This window comes from Nomascus leucogenys, chromosome 9, assembly GCF_006542625.1.
Source record: "Nomascus leucogenys isolate Asia chromosome 9, Asia_NLE_v1, whole genome shotgun sequence".
NCBI classification, from domain to species: Eukaryota; Metazoa; Chordata; class Mammalia; order Primates; family Hylobatidae; genus Nomascus; species Nomascus leucogenys.
This window is the reverse complement of record NC_044389.1, coordinates 70858134-70874179: the sequence shown is the minus strand read 5'-3', so window position 1 is coordinate 70874179 and position 16046 is coordinate 70858134. Positions and strand designations below refer to the sequence as shown.

The 16046-nt window shown below is 41.6% G+C and overlaps 1 protein-coding gene across 4 annotated transcripts in view; it reads left to right on the top strand.

The window, feature by feature from the left end:
• ABCG2 (ATP binding cassette subfamily G member 2 (Junior blood group)) overlaps positions 1–16046 on the top strand; it is a 93446-nt gene that overhangs the window by 55460 nt on the left and 21940 nt on the right. For all 4 annotated transcript variants that reach the window (XM_030819114.1, XM_012499609.2, XM_003265888.3 and 1 more), the window contains exons 6-9: positions 7336–7493; positions 10903–11054; positions 13803–13904; positions 15305–15555. In XM_030819114.1, the coding sequence (XP_030674974.1) occupies positions 7336–7493; positions 10903–11054; positions 13803–13904; positions 15305–15555 (663 nt within the window). The remainder of the gene's footprint in view (positions 1–7335; positions 7494–10902; positions 11055–13802; positions 13905–15304; positions 15556–16046) is intronic.

Sequence of the window (16046 nt, the reverse complement as noted above, 5' to 3'; positions counted from 1 at the left end):
GGGGAGAGAGTGTTAGAAGGCTAATAATTATAGTTGCATTCACATTTTCTTCTCCTGACTTTATCTCCCTTTTTAGACTGTGATTTCACCATGTCACCTATCTTTTAGCATTCTGAACTTCAAACTGAATATTTGACTTGGTGAAGAACAAACTGTTAAAAGCAGGTGCTTTTTAAAAAAAATTTTATCTTTCATTAAAGTTCTAGGATACATGTGCAGAACGTGCAGGTTTGTTACATAGGTATACATGTGCTATGGTGGTTTGCTGCACCCTTAAACCCGTCATCTACATTAGGTATTTCTCCTAATGCTATCCCATCCCTAGCCCCCAACACCCTGACAGGCCCCAGTGTGTGATGTTCCGCTCCCTGTGTCCATGTGTTCTCATTGTTCAACTCCCATTTATGAGTGAGAACACGCAGTGTTTCGTTTTCTGTTCCTGTGTTAGTTTGCTGAGAATGATGGTTTCCAGCTTCATCCATGTCCCTGCAAAGGACATGAACTCATTCTTTTTTGTGGCTGCATAGTATTCCGTGGTGTATATATGCCACATTTTCTTTATCCAGTCTATCATTGTGGGCATTTGGATTGGTTCCAAGTCTTTGCTATTGTGAATAGTGCTGCAATAAATACATGTGTGCATGTGTCTTTATAGTAGAATGATTTATAATCCTTTGGGTATATACCCAGTAATGGGATTGCTGGGTCAAATGGCATTTCTGGTTCTAGATCCTTGAGGAATTGCCACACTGTCTTGCACAATGGTTGAACTAATTTACACTCCCATCAACAGTGTAAAAGCATTCTTATTTCTCCACATCCTCTCCAGCATCTGTTGTTTCCTGACTTTTTAATGATCGCTATTCTAACTGGCATGAGATGGTGTCTCACTGTGGTTTTGATTCACATTTCTCTAATGACCAGTGATGATGAAGTTTTTTTCATATGTTTGTTGGCTACATAAATGTCTTCTTTTGAGAAGTGTCTGTTCATATCCTTTGCCCAATTTTTGATGGGGTTGTGTTTTTCTCATAAATTTGTTTAAGGTCTTTGTAGTTTCTGGATATTAGCCCTTTGTCAGATGGATAGATTGCAAAAATTTTCTCCCGTTCTGTAGGTTGCCTGTTCACTCTGAAGATAGTTTTTTTTTTTTTTTTTTTTTTTTTTTTTTTTTTTTTTTTTTTTTTTTTTTTTTTTTTGCTGTGCAGAAGCTCTTTAGTTTAATTAGATCCCATTTGTCAATTTTGGCTTTTGTTGCAATTGCCTTCAGTGTTTTAGTGATGAAGCCTTTGCCCATGCCTATGTCCTGAAGGGTATTGCCTAGGTTTTCTTCTGGGATTTTTACAGTTTTAGGTCTTACCTTTAAGTCTTTAATCCATCTTCAGTTGAGGTGTAAGGAAGGAGTCCAGTTTCAGTTTTCTGCATATGGCTAGCCAGTTTTCCCAGCACCATTTATTAAATATGGAATCCTTTCCCCGTTGCTTGTTTTTGTCAGGTATGTCAAAGATCAGATGGTTGTAGATGTGTGGAGTTATTTCTGAGGCCTCTGTTCTGTTCCATTGGTCTATATATCTGTTTTGGTACCAGTACCATGCTATTTTGGCTACTGTAGCCTTGTAGTGTAGTTTAAAGTCAGGTCACGTGATGCCTCCAGCTTTGTTCTTTTTGCGTAGGATTGTCTTGGCTGTACAGGCTTTTTTTTTTGGTTCCGTATGAAATTTAGAGTAATTTTTTCTAATTCTGTGAAGAAAGTCAGTGGTAGCTTGATGGGGATAGCATTGAATCTCTACATTACTTTGGGCAGTATGGCCATTCTCATGATATTGATTCTTCCTATCCATGAGCATGAAATATTTTTCCATTTGTTTGTGTCCTCTCTTATTTCCTTTGTGGTTTGTAGTTCTCCTTGAGGAGGTTTTTCACGTCTTTTGTAAGTTGTATTCCTAGATATTTTATTCTCTTTGTACCAATTGTGAATGGAAGTTCATGATTTGGCTCTCTGTTTGTCTATTATTGGTGTATAGGAATGCTTGTGATTTTTGCACATTGATTTTGTATCCTGAGACTTTGCTGAAGTTGCTTATCAGCTTAAGGAGATTTTGGGCTGAGACAAGGGGCTTATCTAAATATACAATCATGTCATCTGCAAACAGAGATAATTTGACTTCCTCTCTTCCTATTTGAATACGCTTTATTTCTTTCTCTTGTCTGATTGCCCTGGCCAGAACTTCCAATATTATGTTGGATAGGAGTGGTGAGAGAGGGCGTCCTTGTCTTGTGCCGGTTTTCAAAGGGAATGCTTCCAGCTTTTGCCCATTCAGTATGATATTGGCTGTGGGTTTGTCATAAATAGCTGTTATTATTTTGAGATGCATTCCATCAATACCTAGTTTATTGAGAGTTTTTAGCATGAATGGGTGTTGAATTTTATCGAAGGCCTTACTGCATCTATTGAGATAATCATGTGGTTTTCGTCATTTATTCTATTTATGTGATGGATTACGTTTATTGATTTCTATATGTTGAAGCAGACTTGCATCCCAGGGATGAAGCTGACTTGATCATGGTGGATAAGGTTTTTGAGGTGCTGCTGGATTCAGTTTGCCAGTAGTTTATTGAGGATATTCACGTTGATATTGATCAGGGATATTGGCCTGAAATTTTCTTTTTTTGTTGTGCCTCTGCCAGGTTTTGGTATTAGAATGATGCTGGCCTCATAAAATGAGTTAGGGAGAAGTTCCTCTTTTTCTATTGTTTGGAATAGTTTCAGAAGGAATGGTACCAGCTCCTCTTTGTACCTCTGGTAGAATTCGGCTGTGAATCTGTCTGGTCCTGGACCTTTTTTGTTGGTAGGCTATTAATTATTGCCTCAATTTCAGAACTTGCTATTGGTCTACTCAGTGATTTGACTTCTTTCTGGGTTAGTCTTAGGAGGGTGTATGTGTCCAGGAAAATCCATTTATTCTAGATTTTCTAGTTTATTTGCATAGAAGTGTTTATAGTATTCTCTGATGGTAGTTTGTATTTCTGTGGGATCAGTGATTATATCCCCTTTATCATTATTTATTGTGTCTATTTGATTCTTCTCTCTTTATTAGTCTAGCTTGTGGGCTATGTATTCTGTTAAACTTTTCAAAAAACCAGCCCTGGATTCATTGATTTGTTTGAAGGGTTTTTTCCTGTCTCTATCTCCTTTAGTTCTGCTCTGATCTTAGTTATTTCTTGTCTTCTGCTAGCTTTTGAACTTGTTTGCTATTGCTTCTCTGGTTCTTTTAATTGTGATGTTAGGGTGTCAATTTTACATCTTTCCCACTTTCTCCTGTGGGCATTTAGTGCTATAAATTTCCCTCTAAACATTACTTTAGTTATGTCCCAGAGATTCTATTACATTGTGTCTTTGTTCTCATTGGTTTCAAGGAATTTATTTATTTCTGCCTTCATTTCGTTATTTACCCAGTAGTCATTCAAGAGCAGGTTGTTCAGTTTCCATGTAGTTCTACAGTTTTTTGTTTTTTGTTTTTTGTTTTTTTTTTGAGACAGAGTCTCGTTCTATTGCCCAGGATGGAGTGCAGTGGCGCAATCTCAGCTCACTGCAAGCTCCGCCTCCTGGGTTCATGCCATTCTCCTGCCTCAGCCTCATGAGTAGCTGGGACTACAGGCTCCCGCCACTCCGCCCAGCTAATTTTTTGTATTTTTAGTAGAGATTGCATTTCACTGCATTAGCCAGGATGGTCTTGATCTCCTGACCTCATGATCCACCCGCCTCAGCCTCCCGAAGTGCTGGGATTACAGGCATGAGCCACCTTGCCCAGCCATAGTTGTGCAGTTTTGAGTGAGTTTTTTAATTGAGACAGAGTCTCGCTCTGTCGCCCAGGCTTGAATACAGTGGTGCGATCTTGGCTCACTGCAAGTTCAGCCTCCCAGGTTCATGCCATTCTCCTGCCTCAGTTTCCCGAGTAGCTGGGACTACAGGTGCACGCCACCACGCCCAGCTAATTTTTTGTATTTTTAGTAGAGACGGGGTTTCACTGTGTTAGCCAGGATGGTCTTGATCTTCTGACTTTAAGATCCACCCACCTCAGCCTTCCGAAGTGGTGGGATTACAGGCATGAGCCACCGCACCCGGCCTTGAGTGAGTTTCTTAATCCTGAGTTCTAATTTGATTGCACTGTGGTCTGACAGACTGTTGGTTATGATTTCCATTCTTCTGCATGTGATGAGGAGTGTTTTACTTCCAATTATGTGATTAATTTTAGAATAAATGCTATGTGGTGCTGAGAAGAATGTATATTCTATTGCTTTGGGGTGGAGAGTTCTGTAGGTGTCTATTAGGTTCACTTGGCCCAGAGCTGAGTTCAAGTCCCGAATATCCTTGTTAATTTTCTATCTTCATGATCTGTCTAATATTGACAGTGGGGTGTTAAATTTTCCCACTATTATTGTGTGGGAGTCTTAAGTCTCCTTGTAGGTCTCTAAGGACTTGCTTTATGAATCTGCGTGCTCCTGTATTAGGTGCATTTAGATTTTAGATAGTTAGCTCTTCTTGTTGCATTGATCTCTTTACCATTATGTAATGCTCTTCTTTGTCTTTTTTGATCTTTGTTGGTTTAAAGTCTGTTTTATCAGAGACTGGGATTGCAACCCCTGCTATTTTTTGCTTTCCATTTGCTTGGTAGATCTTCCTCCATCTCTTTATTTTGAGCCTATGTGTATCTTTCATGTGAGATGGGTCTCCTGAATACAGCACACCGATGGGTCTTGACTCTTTATCCAATTTGCTAGTCTGTGTCTTTTAACTGGGGCATTTAGCCTGTTTACATTTCAGGTTAATATTGTTATGTGTGAATTTGATCCTGTCATTATGATGTTAGCTGGCTATTTTGCCCATTAATTGATGTAGTTTCTTCATAGTGTTGATGGTCTTTACAATTTGGTATGTTTTTGCAGTCACTGGTACCAGTTTTTCCTTTCTATATTAGTGCTTCCTTGAGGAGCTCTTGAAAGGCAGGCCTGGTGGTGACAGAATCCCTCAGCACTTGCTTGTCTGTAAAGGAATTTATTTCTCCTTCACTTATGAAGCTTAGTTTGGCTGGATATGAAATTCTGGGTGAAAAATTCATTTCTTTAAGAATTTTGAATATTGGTCCCCACTCTCTTCTGACTTATAGGGTTTCTGCAGAGAGATCTACTGTTAGTCTGATGGGCTTCCCTTTGTTGGTAACACAATGTTTCTCTCTGGCTGCCCTTAACATTTTTTCCTTCATTTCAACCTTCATGAATCTGATGATTATGTGTCTTGGGGTTGCTCTTCTTGAGGAGTATCTTTGTGGTGTTCTCTGTATTTCCTGAATTAGAATGTTGGCCGTCTTGCTAGGTTGGGGAAGTTCTTCTGGATAATATCCTGAAGAGTGTTTTCCAACTTGGTTCCATTCTCCCTGTCACTTTCAGGTACACCAATAAAACGTATGTTTTGTCCTTTCACATAGTCCCATATTTCTTGGAGGCTTTGTTTGTTCCTTTTCATTCTTTTTTCTCTAATCTTGTCTTCATGCTTTATTTCATTAAGTTGATCTTCAGTCTCTTATATCTTTTCTTCCGCTTGATTGATTCGGCTATTGATACTTGTGTTTGCTTCACGAAGTTCTCGTGCTGTGTTTTTCAGCTTCATCAGGTCATTTATGTTCTTCTCTAAACTGGTTTTTCTAGTTAGCAATTCCTCTCTCCTTTTTTCAATGTTCTCAGCTTCCTTGCATTGGGTTAGAATATGCACCTTTAGGTCAGAGGAGTGTGTTATTACCCACCTTCTGAAGCCTACTTCTGTGTATTCATCAAACTCATTCTCCATCCAGTTTTGTTCCCTTGCTGGCGAGGAGTTGTGATCCTTTGGAGGAGAAGAGGCATTCTGCCTTTTTGCACAGGTTTTTCCTCATCTTCATGGATTTATCTACCTTTGGTCTTTGATGCTGGTGACCTTTGGATGGGGTTTTGGTGTGGATGTCCTTTTTGTTGATGTTGATGCTATTCCTTTCTGTTTGTTAGTTTTCCTTCTAACAGTCAGGCCTCTCTGCTGCAGGTCTGCTGGAGTTTGCTGCAGGTCCACTCCAGACCCTGTTTGCCTGGGTATCACTAGCAGAGGCTGTAGAACAGCAAAGATACCCCAAAGGTTGCTGCCTATTTTTTTCCTCTGGAAGCTTTGTTCCCAGAGGAGCACCCACCAGATGCCAGCTGGAACTCTCCTGTATGAAGTGTCTGTCGACCCCTGCTGGGATGTGTCTCCCAATCAGGAGGCACAGGGGTCAAGGACCCACTTGAGGAGGCAATTCATCCCTTAGCAGAGCTCTAGCGCTGTGCTGGGAGATTCACTGCTCTCTTCAGAGCTGGCAGGCAGGAACGTTAAAGTCTGCTGAAGTGTGCCCACAGCCTCCCCTTACCTCAGCTGCTCTGTCCCAGGGAGGTGGGAGTTTTATCTATACACCCCTGACTGGGTCTGCTGCCTTTCTTTCAGAGATGCCCTGCATAGAGAGAAGGAATCTAGAGAGGCAGTCTGGCTACAGTGGCTTTGCCAAGCTGTGGTCGGCTCCACCCAGTTTGAATTTCCCAGCAGCTTTGTTTACACTGTGAGGGCCTACGCAAGCCTCAGTAATGGTGGACTCCCCTACCCCCACCAAGCTCAAGCTTCCCAGGTTGACTTTAGATTGCTGTGCTGGCAGTAAGAATTTCAAGCCAGTGGATCTTAGCTTGCTGGGCTCTGTGGGGCTGGGATCTGCTGAGCTAGGCTAGACCACTTGGCTCCCTGGCTTCAGCCCCTTTTCCAGGGGGGTGAAAAGTTTTGTCTTGCTGGCATTCCAGGCACCACTGGGGTATGAAAAAAACTCCTGCAGCTATCTTGGTGTCTGCCCAAATGGCCACCCAGTTTTGCGCTTGAAACCCAGGGCCCTGGTGGTGTAGGCACCCATGGGAATCTCCTGGTTTGCGGGTTGTGAATACCATAGGAAAAGCGCAGTATGTGGGCTAGAATACACCATCCCTCGTGGCACAGTCCCTCATGACTTCCCTTGGCTAGGGAAGGGACTTCCCCCAACCCTTGTGCTACGCCTCACCCAAGGAGGTGCTTTGTATCAGGCTTAGTTACTGACCAGCTGTGACCTGAACCTAAGTTTACTCATCTGATAAAAGAGATACCTGCTTTTTCTACCAGGTATCCACTTATTTGCTGTTCAGAATAAATGAACTTAATGAGATAAAGTGTCTCTTACAGGACTGGCACATGTTAGGAGCTCACCAAACGATAATGACTGGTTGTTATCATTGACAATTATATTATTTGTGATTTAGGTTGGAACTCAGTTTATCCGTGGTGTGTCTGGAGGAGAAAGAAAAAGGACTAGTATAGGAATGGAGCTTATCACTGATCCTTCCATCTTGTTCTTGGATGAGCCTACAACTGGCTTAGACTCAAGCACAGCAAATGCTGTCCTTTTGCTCCTGAAAAGGTAAATGCTATGGGAACATTATTCTTTAGTTAATATCTTATCACTACTGTGTCCCAGATATTCTTGGGGCAGGGGGTTCAGAAATGATCAAAATAATTTCTTCCTCTTCTGTTGGAGGGAAAGTCAGTTAACAAATGAAAAGCATTATCAAGAAAAACCAAGCAGGTAAGAATGTAGGGAAGGATGGCTGTGATGAGGGTGTAGGGGGGTTGGGCCTGTTTTGCTGCTGTCTCTTTAGCTTCTTTATTCAATACCAACAGACACACACATACACATTTTCTCTCTCTCTCTCTGCTCTATAACACTGAACATTTTGTAGTTTTCTAAGTAAACCTTTTTATTTCACACCTTTTTCATCTTATTCTTCCACCTTCAGTACTTTTTCTTTTTCTTCTTAGCTTCCTCCTGTTGGGCCTTTTTACTCTACTTATATCATCTTCAGACTGGGTTGTGAGTCTCCCATTTTGCTTATGAGGAATCCTTAGCTTCTTCTATTTCATATTGTACTGAAATTGTTGACCTACTGGCCTGATCCTCTTTGAGGCAGAATGTCTTTGTATACACTGCTAGCATACAGTAGGTTCTTAGAAAATGTTAAAATTGAAGTGACTCTTCACATAAAATATTTTGAATAGTAACAGTTTTGAACAGTGATTTTGGCCCTTCTTCTACCTGTGTATTGTTATTGTAATTATTACAAATATTATTACAATTCAAGGTGAGATTTGGGTGGGGACACATATCATTCTGCCCTTGGCCCCTCCCTCCCAAATCTCATGTCCTCACATTTTAAATTCAATCATGTCTCCCCAACAGTCTCCCAAAGTCTTAACTCATTTCATCATTAACTCAAAAGTTCACATTCTAAAGTCTCATCTGAGACAGGGCAAGTTCCATCCACCTATGAGCCTGTAAAATCAAAAGCAAGTTAGTAACTTCCTAGATACAATAGAAGTACAGGCATTGGGTAAATACACCTGTTCCAAATGGGAGAAATTGGCCAAAATGAAGGGGCTACAGGTCCCACGCAAGTCCAAAATCCAAAGGGACAGTCAAATCTTAAAGCCTGAAATTATCTTCTTTGATTCCATATCTCACGTCCAAGTCAAACTGATGCAAGAGGTGGGCTCCCAGGGCCTTGGGAGGCTCTGGCCTTGTGGATTTGCAGGGTACAGCCCCTCTTGTGGCTGCTTTCACAGGCTGGTATTGAGTGTCTGTGGCTTTTCCAGATGCACAGTTCAAGCTGTTGGTGGATCTACCATTCTGGGGTCTTAAGGATGATGGCCCTCTTCTCACTACTCCACTAAGCAGTGCCCCAGTGGGGGCCCTGTGTAGGGGCTCCCACCCCACATTTCCCATCTGCACTGCCCTAGCAGAGGTTCTCCATGAGGGCTCCACCTCTGAAGTTGACTTTTTCCTGGACATCCATGTATTTCCATACATCCTCTGAAATCTAGGCGAAGGGCAGGCCTAACACCATATGGAAGCCGCCAAGGCTTGGGGCTTGCATCCTGTGAAATAACAGCCTGAATTCTCTGTTTGTCCCATTTAACCATGGCTGGAACATAGGGTACCAAGTCTCGAGACTGCACGAAGCAGCAAGGCTCTGGGCCTGGCCTGGGAAACCATTTTTTCCTCCTAGGCCTCTGGGCCTGTGATGGGAGGAGCTGCTGTAAAGACCTCTGACATTCCCTGGAGACATTTTCCCCATTGTCTTGGTGATTAACATTTGGCTCCCTATTACTTATGCAAATTTCTGTAGCAGGCTTGAATTTCTCCTCAGAAAATGGGTTTTTCTTTTTTATCACATCATTAGCCTGCAAATTTTCTGAGCTTGTATGCTCTGCTTCCCTTTTAAACATAAGTTCCAATTTCAAACCATATCTTTGTGAATGAATAAAACTGAATGCTTTTAACAGCACCTGAGTCACCTCTTGAATGCTTTGTTTCTTAGAAATTTCTTCCAACAGATGCTGTAAATCATCTCTCTCAAATTCATAGTTCCACAAATCTCTAGGGCAGGAGCAAAATGCCACCAGTCTCTTTGCTAAAACATAGCAAGAGTCACTTTTATTCCAGTTCCCAACAAGTTCCTCATCTCCATCTTAGACCACCTCAACCTGGACTTCATTGTCCATATCACTATCAGCATTTTGGACAAATCCATTCAAGAAGTCTCTAGGAGGTTCCAAACTTTCCCACATCTTCCTGTCTTCTTAGCCCTCCAAACTGTTCCAACCTCTGCCTGTTACCCAGTTCCAAAGTGGCTTCCAGATGTTTGGGTATCTTACAGCAGCATCCTGCTCTACCAGTACCAATTTATTGTATTAGTTTGTTCTCACACTGCTAATAAAGACATACCTGACACTGGGTAATTTATAAGGAAAGAAGTTTCATGGACTTACAGTTGCACATGGCTGGGGAGATCTCACAATTTTCACGGAAGGCAAGGAAGAAGAAAAGGCATGTTGTACATGGCAGCAGGCAAGAGAGCTTGTACAGGGGAACTCCCATTTATAAAAGCATCAGATCTTGTGTGACTTTTTCAGTACCACGAGAACAGTATGGGGGAACTGACCCCCTGATTCAATTATCTCCACCTCGCCCCACCCTTGATATGTGGGGATTGTTACAATTGAAGGTGAGATTGGGGTGGGCACACAGCCAAACCTTATCAACCTGTAAGTCATAACTCCTGTGAAAAGGTACTTTAGCACTATTTTGGTCATGGACTTAGACCAGAGATTAAATCCCAGCCTTGCCTCTTACTAACTATGATCCCTTGGCCAGTTGCTTGATCCTTTAAAGCATATTTATAAAATGAGGGTAATAATAATAATATTGGAACTGCCTCATAACAATATTGTGAAAATTGAAATGAAGTTATCTCTAAAGTATTTAGCAAAGACACAGTAAGTACTCAGCTATGTTAATTGCATTATTAGGGCAGAAGAGTAAAAACCAATTTCTAAAGAGCCAGAAGACCTAAATGATAAGTCAGAATGAGATATATGGCCATTGGTTTAATATGTAGTCCACAGTTTGTTCTCAAACTTGTAAATACTTGCAGATTACCTGGGTTGCTTCTTAAAATATGGATTCCCTAGACCTACTCCCAGAGATTCTAATTCAATGTCTGGGAAGACTGTCCTAGAATCTGCATTTTTAATAACTATTCTAGTTGATTCTAGATTGTCAATACAACACACTGAAAATTCCTATTCTGTTTTAATAAAAGCATTGAATTTAGGTTTCCTAACTATAGCTAAATAATATGAGATGAAAAGTTAATAAGACAAAGTCAAGTTGAACTAGAAGCAAACAATCTAAAGGCAAGAATAGAGTATTTTACCGAGAAATACAAGTTTCAGATATTTAATGACTCATTATTGTCTCACTTTTAACTTAGGATGTCTAAGCAGGGACGAACAATCATCTTCTCCATTCATCAGCCTCGATATTCCATCTTCAAGTTGTTTGATAGCCTCACCTTATTGGCCTCAGGAAGACTTATGTTCCATGGGCCTGCTCAGGAGGCCTTGGGATACTTTGAATCAGCTGGTATGGTTGACTTTTTTATGCTGTAAAACCCTTCATTAATAGAATCCTGAAGGAGAGCAAAGGGGTTCTGCAGGAGTGCTGTTTGGTCTTTGGGTAGACATACCATGAGAATCTATCACTTCAAAATGTGTTTGTACCATTTGGTGCTAGTATTTTTCTTCATTTTTGTAGCACCAGCTTGTTATTTAGGTATCTTTCTTGTCTTATTTGAATGTGCATGCATGTGTGTATTTCTACTGGGCCTATATTCTGCTTCCTAGTTATAGTGACCATTTCTTAAAAGCTCAGTAATTAATATGTTGGCCTTATAGCCATTTATTCTGTCACTTGAACATTTTTGGAAAGGCCTAATATGATTATCTTCTTGACCATATAACAGATGAGGCCTTATAATTTTTTCCCCTTGCACATGATGTTGATCTGCCTTGATGAGCACTCATGGAGATGCTACTTAATTTTATTTGTTTTTATTTTTATTTTTGAGATGGAATCTTGCTCTGTCACCCAGGCTGGAGTGCAGTGACATGATCTTGGCTCACTGCAAGCTCCACCTCTCAGGTTCACGCCATTCTCCTGCCTCAGCCTCCTGAGTAGCTGGGACTGCAGGCGCCCACCACCACGCCTGGCTAATTTTTTTGTATTTTTTTTAGTAGAGACAGGGTTTCACCATGTTAGCCAGGATGGTCTTGATCTCCTGACCTTGTGATCTGCTGCCTTGGCCTCCCAACGTGCTGGGATTATAGGTGTGAGCCACTGCGCCCAGCGAATTTTATTTAAGGTTTTTTTTTTTTTTTCTTTTGAGATAGGATCTCACTCCGTCACCCAGGCTGGAGTGCAGTGGCACAATCTTGACTCATTGCAGCCTCAACCCCCTGGGCTCAAGCCATCCTCCCACCTCACCCAAGCAGCTGGGACTATAGACACATGCCACCATGGCTAGCTAATTTTTGTATTTTTTGTAGAGTCGGGGTCTTGCCATGTTGCCCAGGATGGTCTCAAACTCCTGAGCTAAAGCCATCTGCCGCGGCCTCCCAAAGTGTTGGGATTACAGGTGTGAGCCACTGCCCCCGGCAGACACTACTTAATTTTCTGGTAACTGTAGATGGCAGCTTTAGCCCTTGAGTGGGTATCGGTCAATAGAGTGGTTAGTCCTAAACCTGACTTAGATGGGCCAAAATTTCTAACAATCTTGGACAGCATGGTTCTTTTTATTTCAAATTGAAATGTGTGATTTTTAAAATTTTAGATAGAAACGTGCGCTTTTTTTTTAATGGCTTGTGCAGTCTGCCTCATTTTAGAGATATTTGGATATGATTATAAATGATTCCCTATGATCCTAAATATAATTTTAGATATTCATTGGCCATGTTTCTTAATTAGGTTTTAATAAAGGGGATGAACTAAGAGTCAGACTTCAGGCCACGCTGAGTTCAGACGATCTCATCATCCAAAGCTGAATGGTTCAGGTGTGCTGTGCTGGCCATGTTCTATCGAGAATACTGCTCAGGGGATTTGTTCTCCATTTGGAATTATAGCAGCACAGCAGTTGATTTGGATTTCTGAATTAATTAATTAATTAATTTACCTTTGAGACAGGGTCTCACTCTGTCGCCCAGGCTGGAGTGCAGTGGTGCTTTCAGAGCTCACTGCAACCTCCGCCTCCCAGGTTCAAGCGATTCTTGTGCCTCAGCCTCCTTAGTAGCTGGGATTATAGTGATAAGCCAATGCACCTGGCTAATTTTTGTGTTTTTAGTAGAGATGGGGTTTTGCCATGTTGGCTAGGTTGGTCTCGAAGTCCTGGGCTCAAGTGGTTTGCTGGTCTCGGCCTCCCAAAGTGCTAGGATTACAGATATGAGCCACTGCACCCAGCCCTGGACCTCTGAATTTAGTATGTGGGAAGCAGTCATTGCTAATGTGGGTTCTATCATTCTTGCATTCTGTTGGTGAACTCAGAGAGCAGAACACACCTGGGCTTTTGGTATTTTTTTCTTGGGTCTATATTTAGATTTTTGAGGAAGTACTATTAAGCACCAGAGCGTACTGATAGCTATTTCAGGTCTCATGAATTATGATAGGTAAGGACCAAGCACTAATGCAAAATGCCCTGCAAATCCAAGGTTGGCTTGGAGTGTTTTCTTTTCTTTTCTTTTCTTTTTTTTTGGCCCAGAGACAAAGAATTGCTGAAATATTGTGTGATAGGCTGGGCACAGTGGCTCATGCTTGTAATGCCAGCACTTTGGGAGGCCAAGGCGGGTGGATCACTTGAGGCCAGGAGTTCGAGACCAGCCTGGCCAACATGGCAAAACTGTGTCTCTACTGAAAATACAAAAATTAGCTGGATGTGGTTATGCACGCTTCTAATCCCAGCTACTTGGGAGGCTGAGGCAGGAGAATCACTTGAACTCGGGAGGCAGAGGTTTCAGTGAACCAAATTGCCCCACCACATTCCAGCCTGGGTGACAGAGAGAGACCCTGTCTCAAAAAAAAAAAAATTTCTTTATATATATAATATATATATAGAGACCATATATTATATAAAATATATATATATATAGAGAGAGAGAGGGAGTGTGTGATTGAATATATAAAAAGCAAGGGTAAAAATATGTGGGAAGAAGAGAGAAAGTTAAGGAGAAGTCATTAGATTCTGTCTTCTCTAGCCTCACCTCCCTCACCCTCTGAAAGTGAGTTCTGTTTATTTTCCAAGACCATCAAGGATTTGTGTTTTTGGGCTGCCTTCTTTCATAGGTTATCACTGTGAGGCCTATAATAACCCTGCAGACTTCTTCTTGGACATCATTAATGGAGATTCCACTGCTGTGGCATTAAACAGAGAAGAAGACTTTAAAGGTATATGAATCTGTTACAGTCCCAGATTTTTGCCTAATTGAATTGGCTGAAGTTTAGCAATGTGGTGGCTAATTAAAATGTGGCTTTGTGAATTTCTGTTAATGCAGTCTTCTGATACCAGTCAACACAAATATTTTGTTGTCTGTGAGTGCTGTTGGTGTTTTTGATTTAATTTATAAATGAGAATTTATATGGTGGTGTCAGTTCCAAGAGGAGTTAACATTTTAAAAAATGCTCACTGTTTATATAGTGTTTTTAAAATAAGAAACTTGGCAATGTATGCATTTGCATATAGTAGGAAGCAACAACCAGATTTTTTTTTTTTTTTTTTTTCGAGACGCCATCTAGCTCTTGTCACCCAGGCTGGAGTGCAATGGCACTATCTCAGCTCACTGAACCCTCCGCCTCCCAGGTTCAAGCCATTCTCCTGCCTCAGCTTCCTGAGCAACTAGAATTACAGGCCTGTGCCACCACGCCCGGCTAATTTTTGTATATTTAGTAAAGACGGAGTTTCACTATGTTGGCCAGGCTGGTTTCAAACTGCTGAACTCAAGTGATCCTCCCGCCTTGGCCTCCCAAGGTGTTGGGATTACAGGTGTGAGCCACCGCCCCTGGCCACGACCAGAATTTTATATTAAGAATTAGAACTATATGGTAAGAAGTCTATTTTAAAAGAATTAAGGTCAAATAGGAAAACGTCAGTTTGTTTGCTATACTCATAAGACTATGGCAATAGACAGGCTATTTCTCTATACTTTTCTTTTTCTCTTTTTAAATATATATTTTAATTTATTACTTACTTTATTTATTTTTATAGAGACAGGGTCTCGTTTCATTGCTCAGGCTGGTCTTGAATTCCTGGCCTCGCATGATCCTCCTGCCTCTGCCCTGCAAAATACTGGGATTACAGGAGTGAGCCACTGTGCCTGGCCTATTATACTTTTCTAATGACAGAGCTAATAATTTTTTATTTCTATTTTTTCTTTTTTGAGATGGAGTCTTGCTCTCTTGCACAGGCTGGAGTGCAGTGGTGTGATCTCAGCTCACTGCAACCTCCACCTTCCTGGTTCAAGAGATTCTCTTGCCTCAGTTTCCTGAGTGGCTGGGATTACAGGCGCGCACCACCACGCCAGGCTAATTTTTTTTTGTATTTTTAGTAGAGACAGGGTTTCACCATGTTGGTCAGGCTGGTCTCGAACTCCTGACCTCGTAATCCACCTGTCTCAGCCTCCCAAAGTGCTGGGATTACAGGCATGAGCCACCGTGCCTGGCCTATTTTTTCTTTCTAAAGCTTTAGAATGAAGGTGTTAGGGAAGCATCCAAGAAAGGGGCCACAAAAAAAATGGGCTAAATTTGTTGTTATCTTGTTCATGTTTCCTTTTTATCCACTGATTGCAAAGCCACGGAGATCATAGAGCCTTCCAAGCAGGATAAGCCACTCATAGAAAAATTAGCGGAGATTTACATCAACTCCTCCTTCTACAAAGAGACAAAAGCTGAATTACATCAACTTTACGGGAGTGAGAAGAAGAAGAAGATCACAGTCTTCAAGGAGATCAGCTACACCACCTCCTTCTGTCATCAACTCAGATGGGTTTCCAAGCGTTCATTCAAAAACTTGCTGGGTAATCCCCAGGCCTCTATAGCTCAGGTAACCAGCAGATTCTTTTGAAATACTCAAATGGGAACAATGTGGTTCTGTTGTCATCTGCTTCAGGATATGTTTATCTTCTACCCACCCTTCCAGTTATTTGTTATCTTCACTCCACCTGGGATGTAGAACCAGTCAGCAGAACAAATAAAGGACAATTAAGTTTTACTTTTGGAAAGCTTCCCTTTTTTTGAGACAGAGTCTCACTCTGTTGCCCAGGCTAGAGTGTAGTGGCATGGATTCAGCTCACTGCAGCCCTGACCTCCCTGGGCTCAAGTGATCCTCACACCTCAGCCTCTTGAATAGCTGAGACTACAGGCGTGTCCCACCATGTCCAGCTAATTTTTGTGTTTTGTGTAGAGACGGGGTTTCGCTGTGTTGCCCAGGCTGGTCTTGAACTCGTGGGTTCAAGCGATTCTCCTGTCTCAGTCTCCCAAAGTGCTAGGATTACAGGTGTGAGCCACCACATCTGGCCAGCTTCTTTTTTTTAG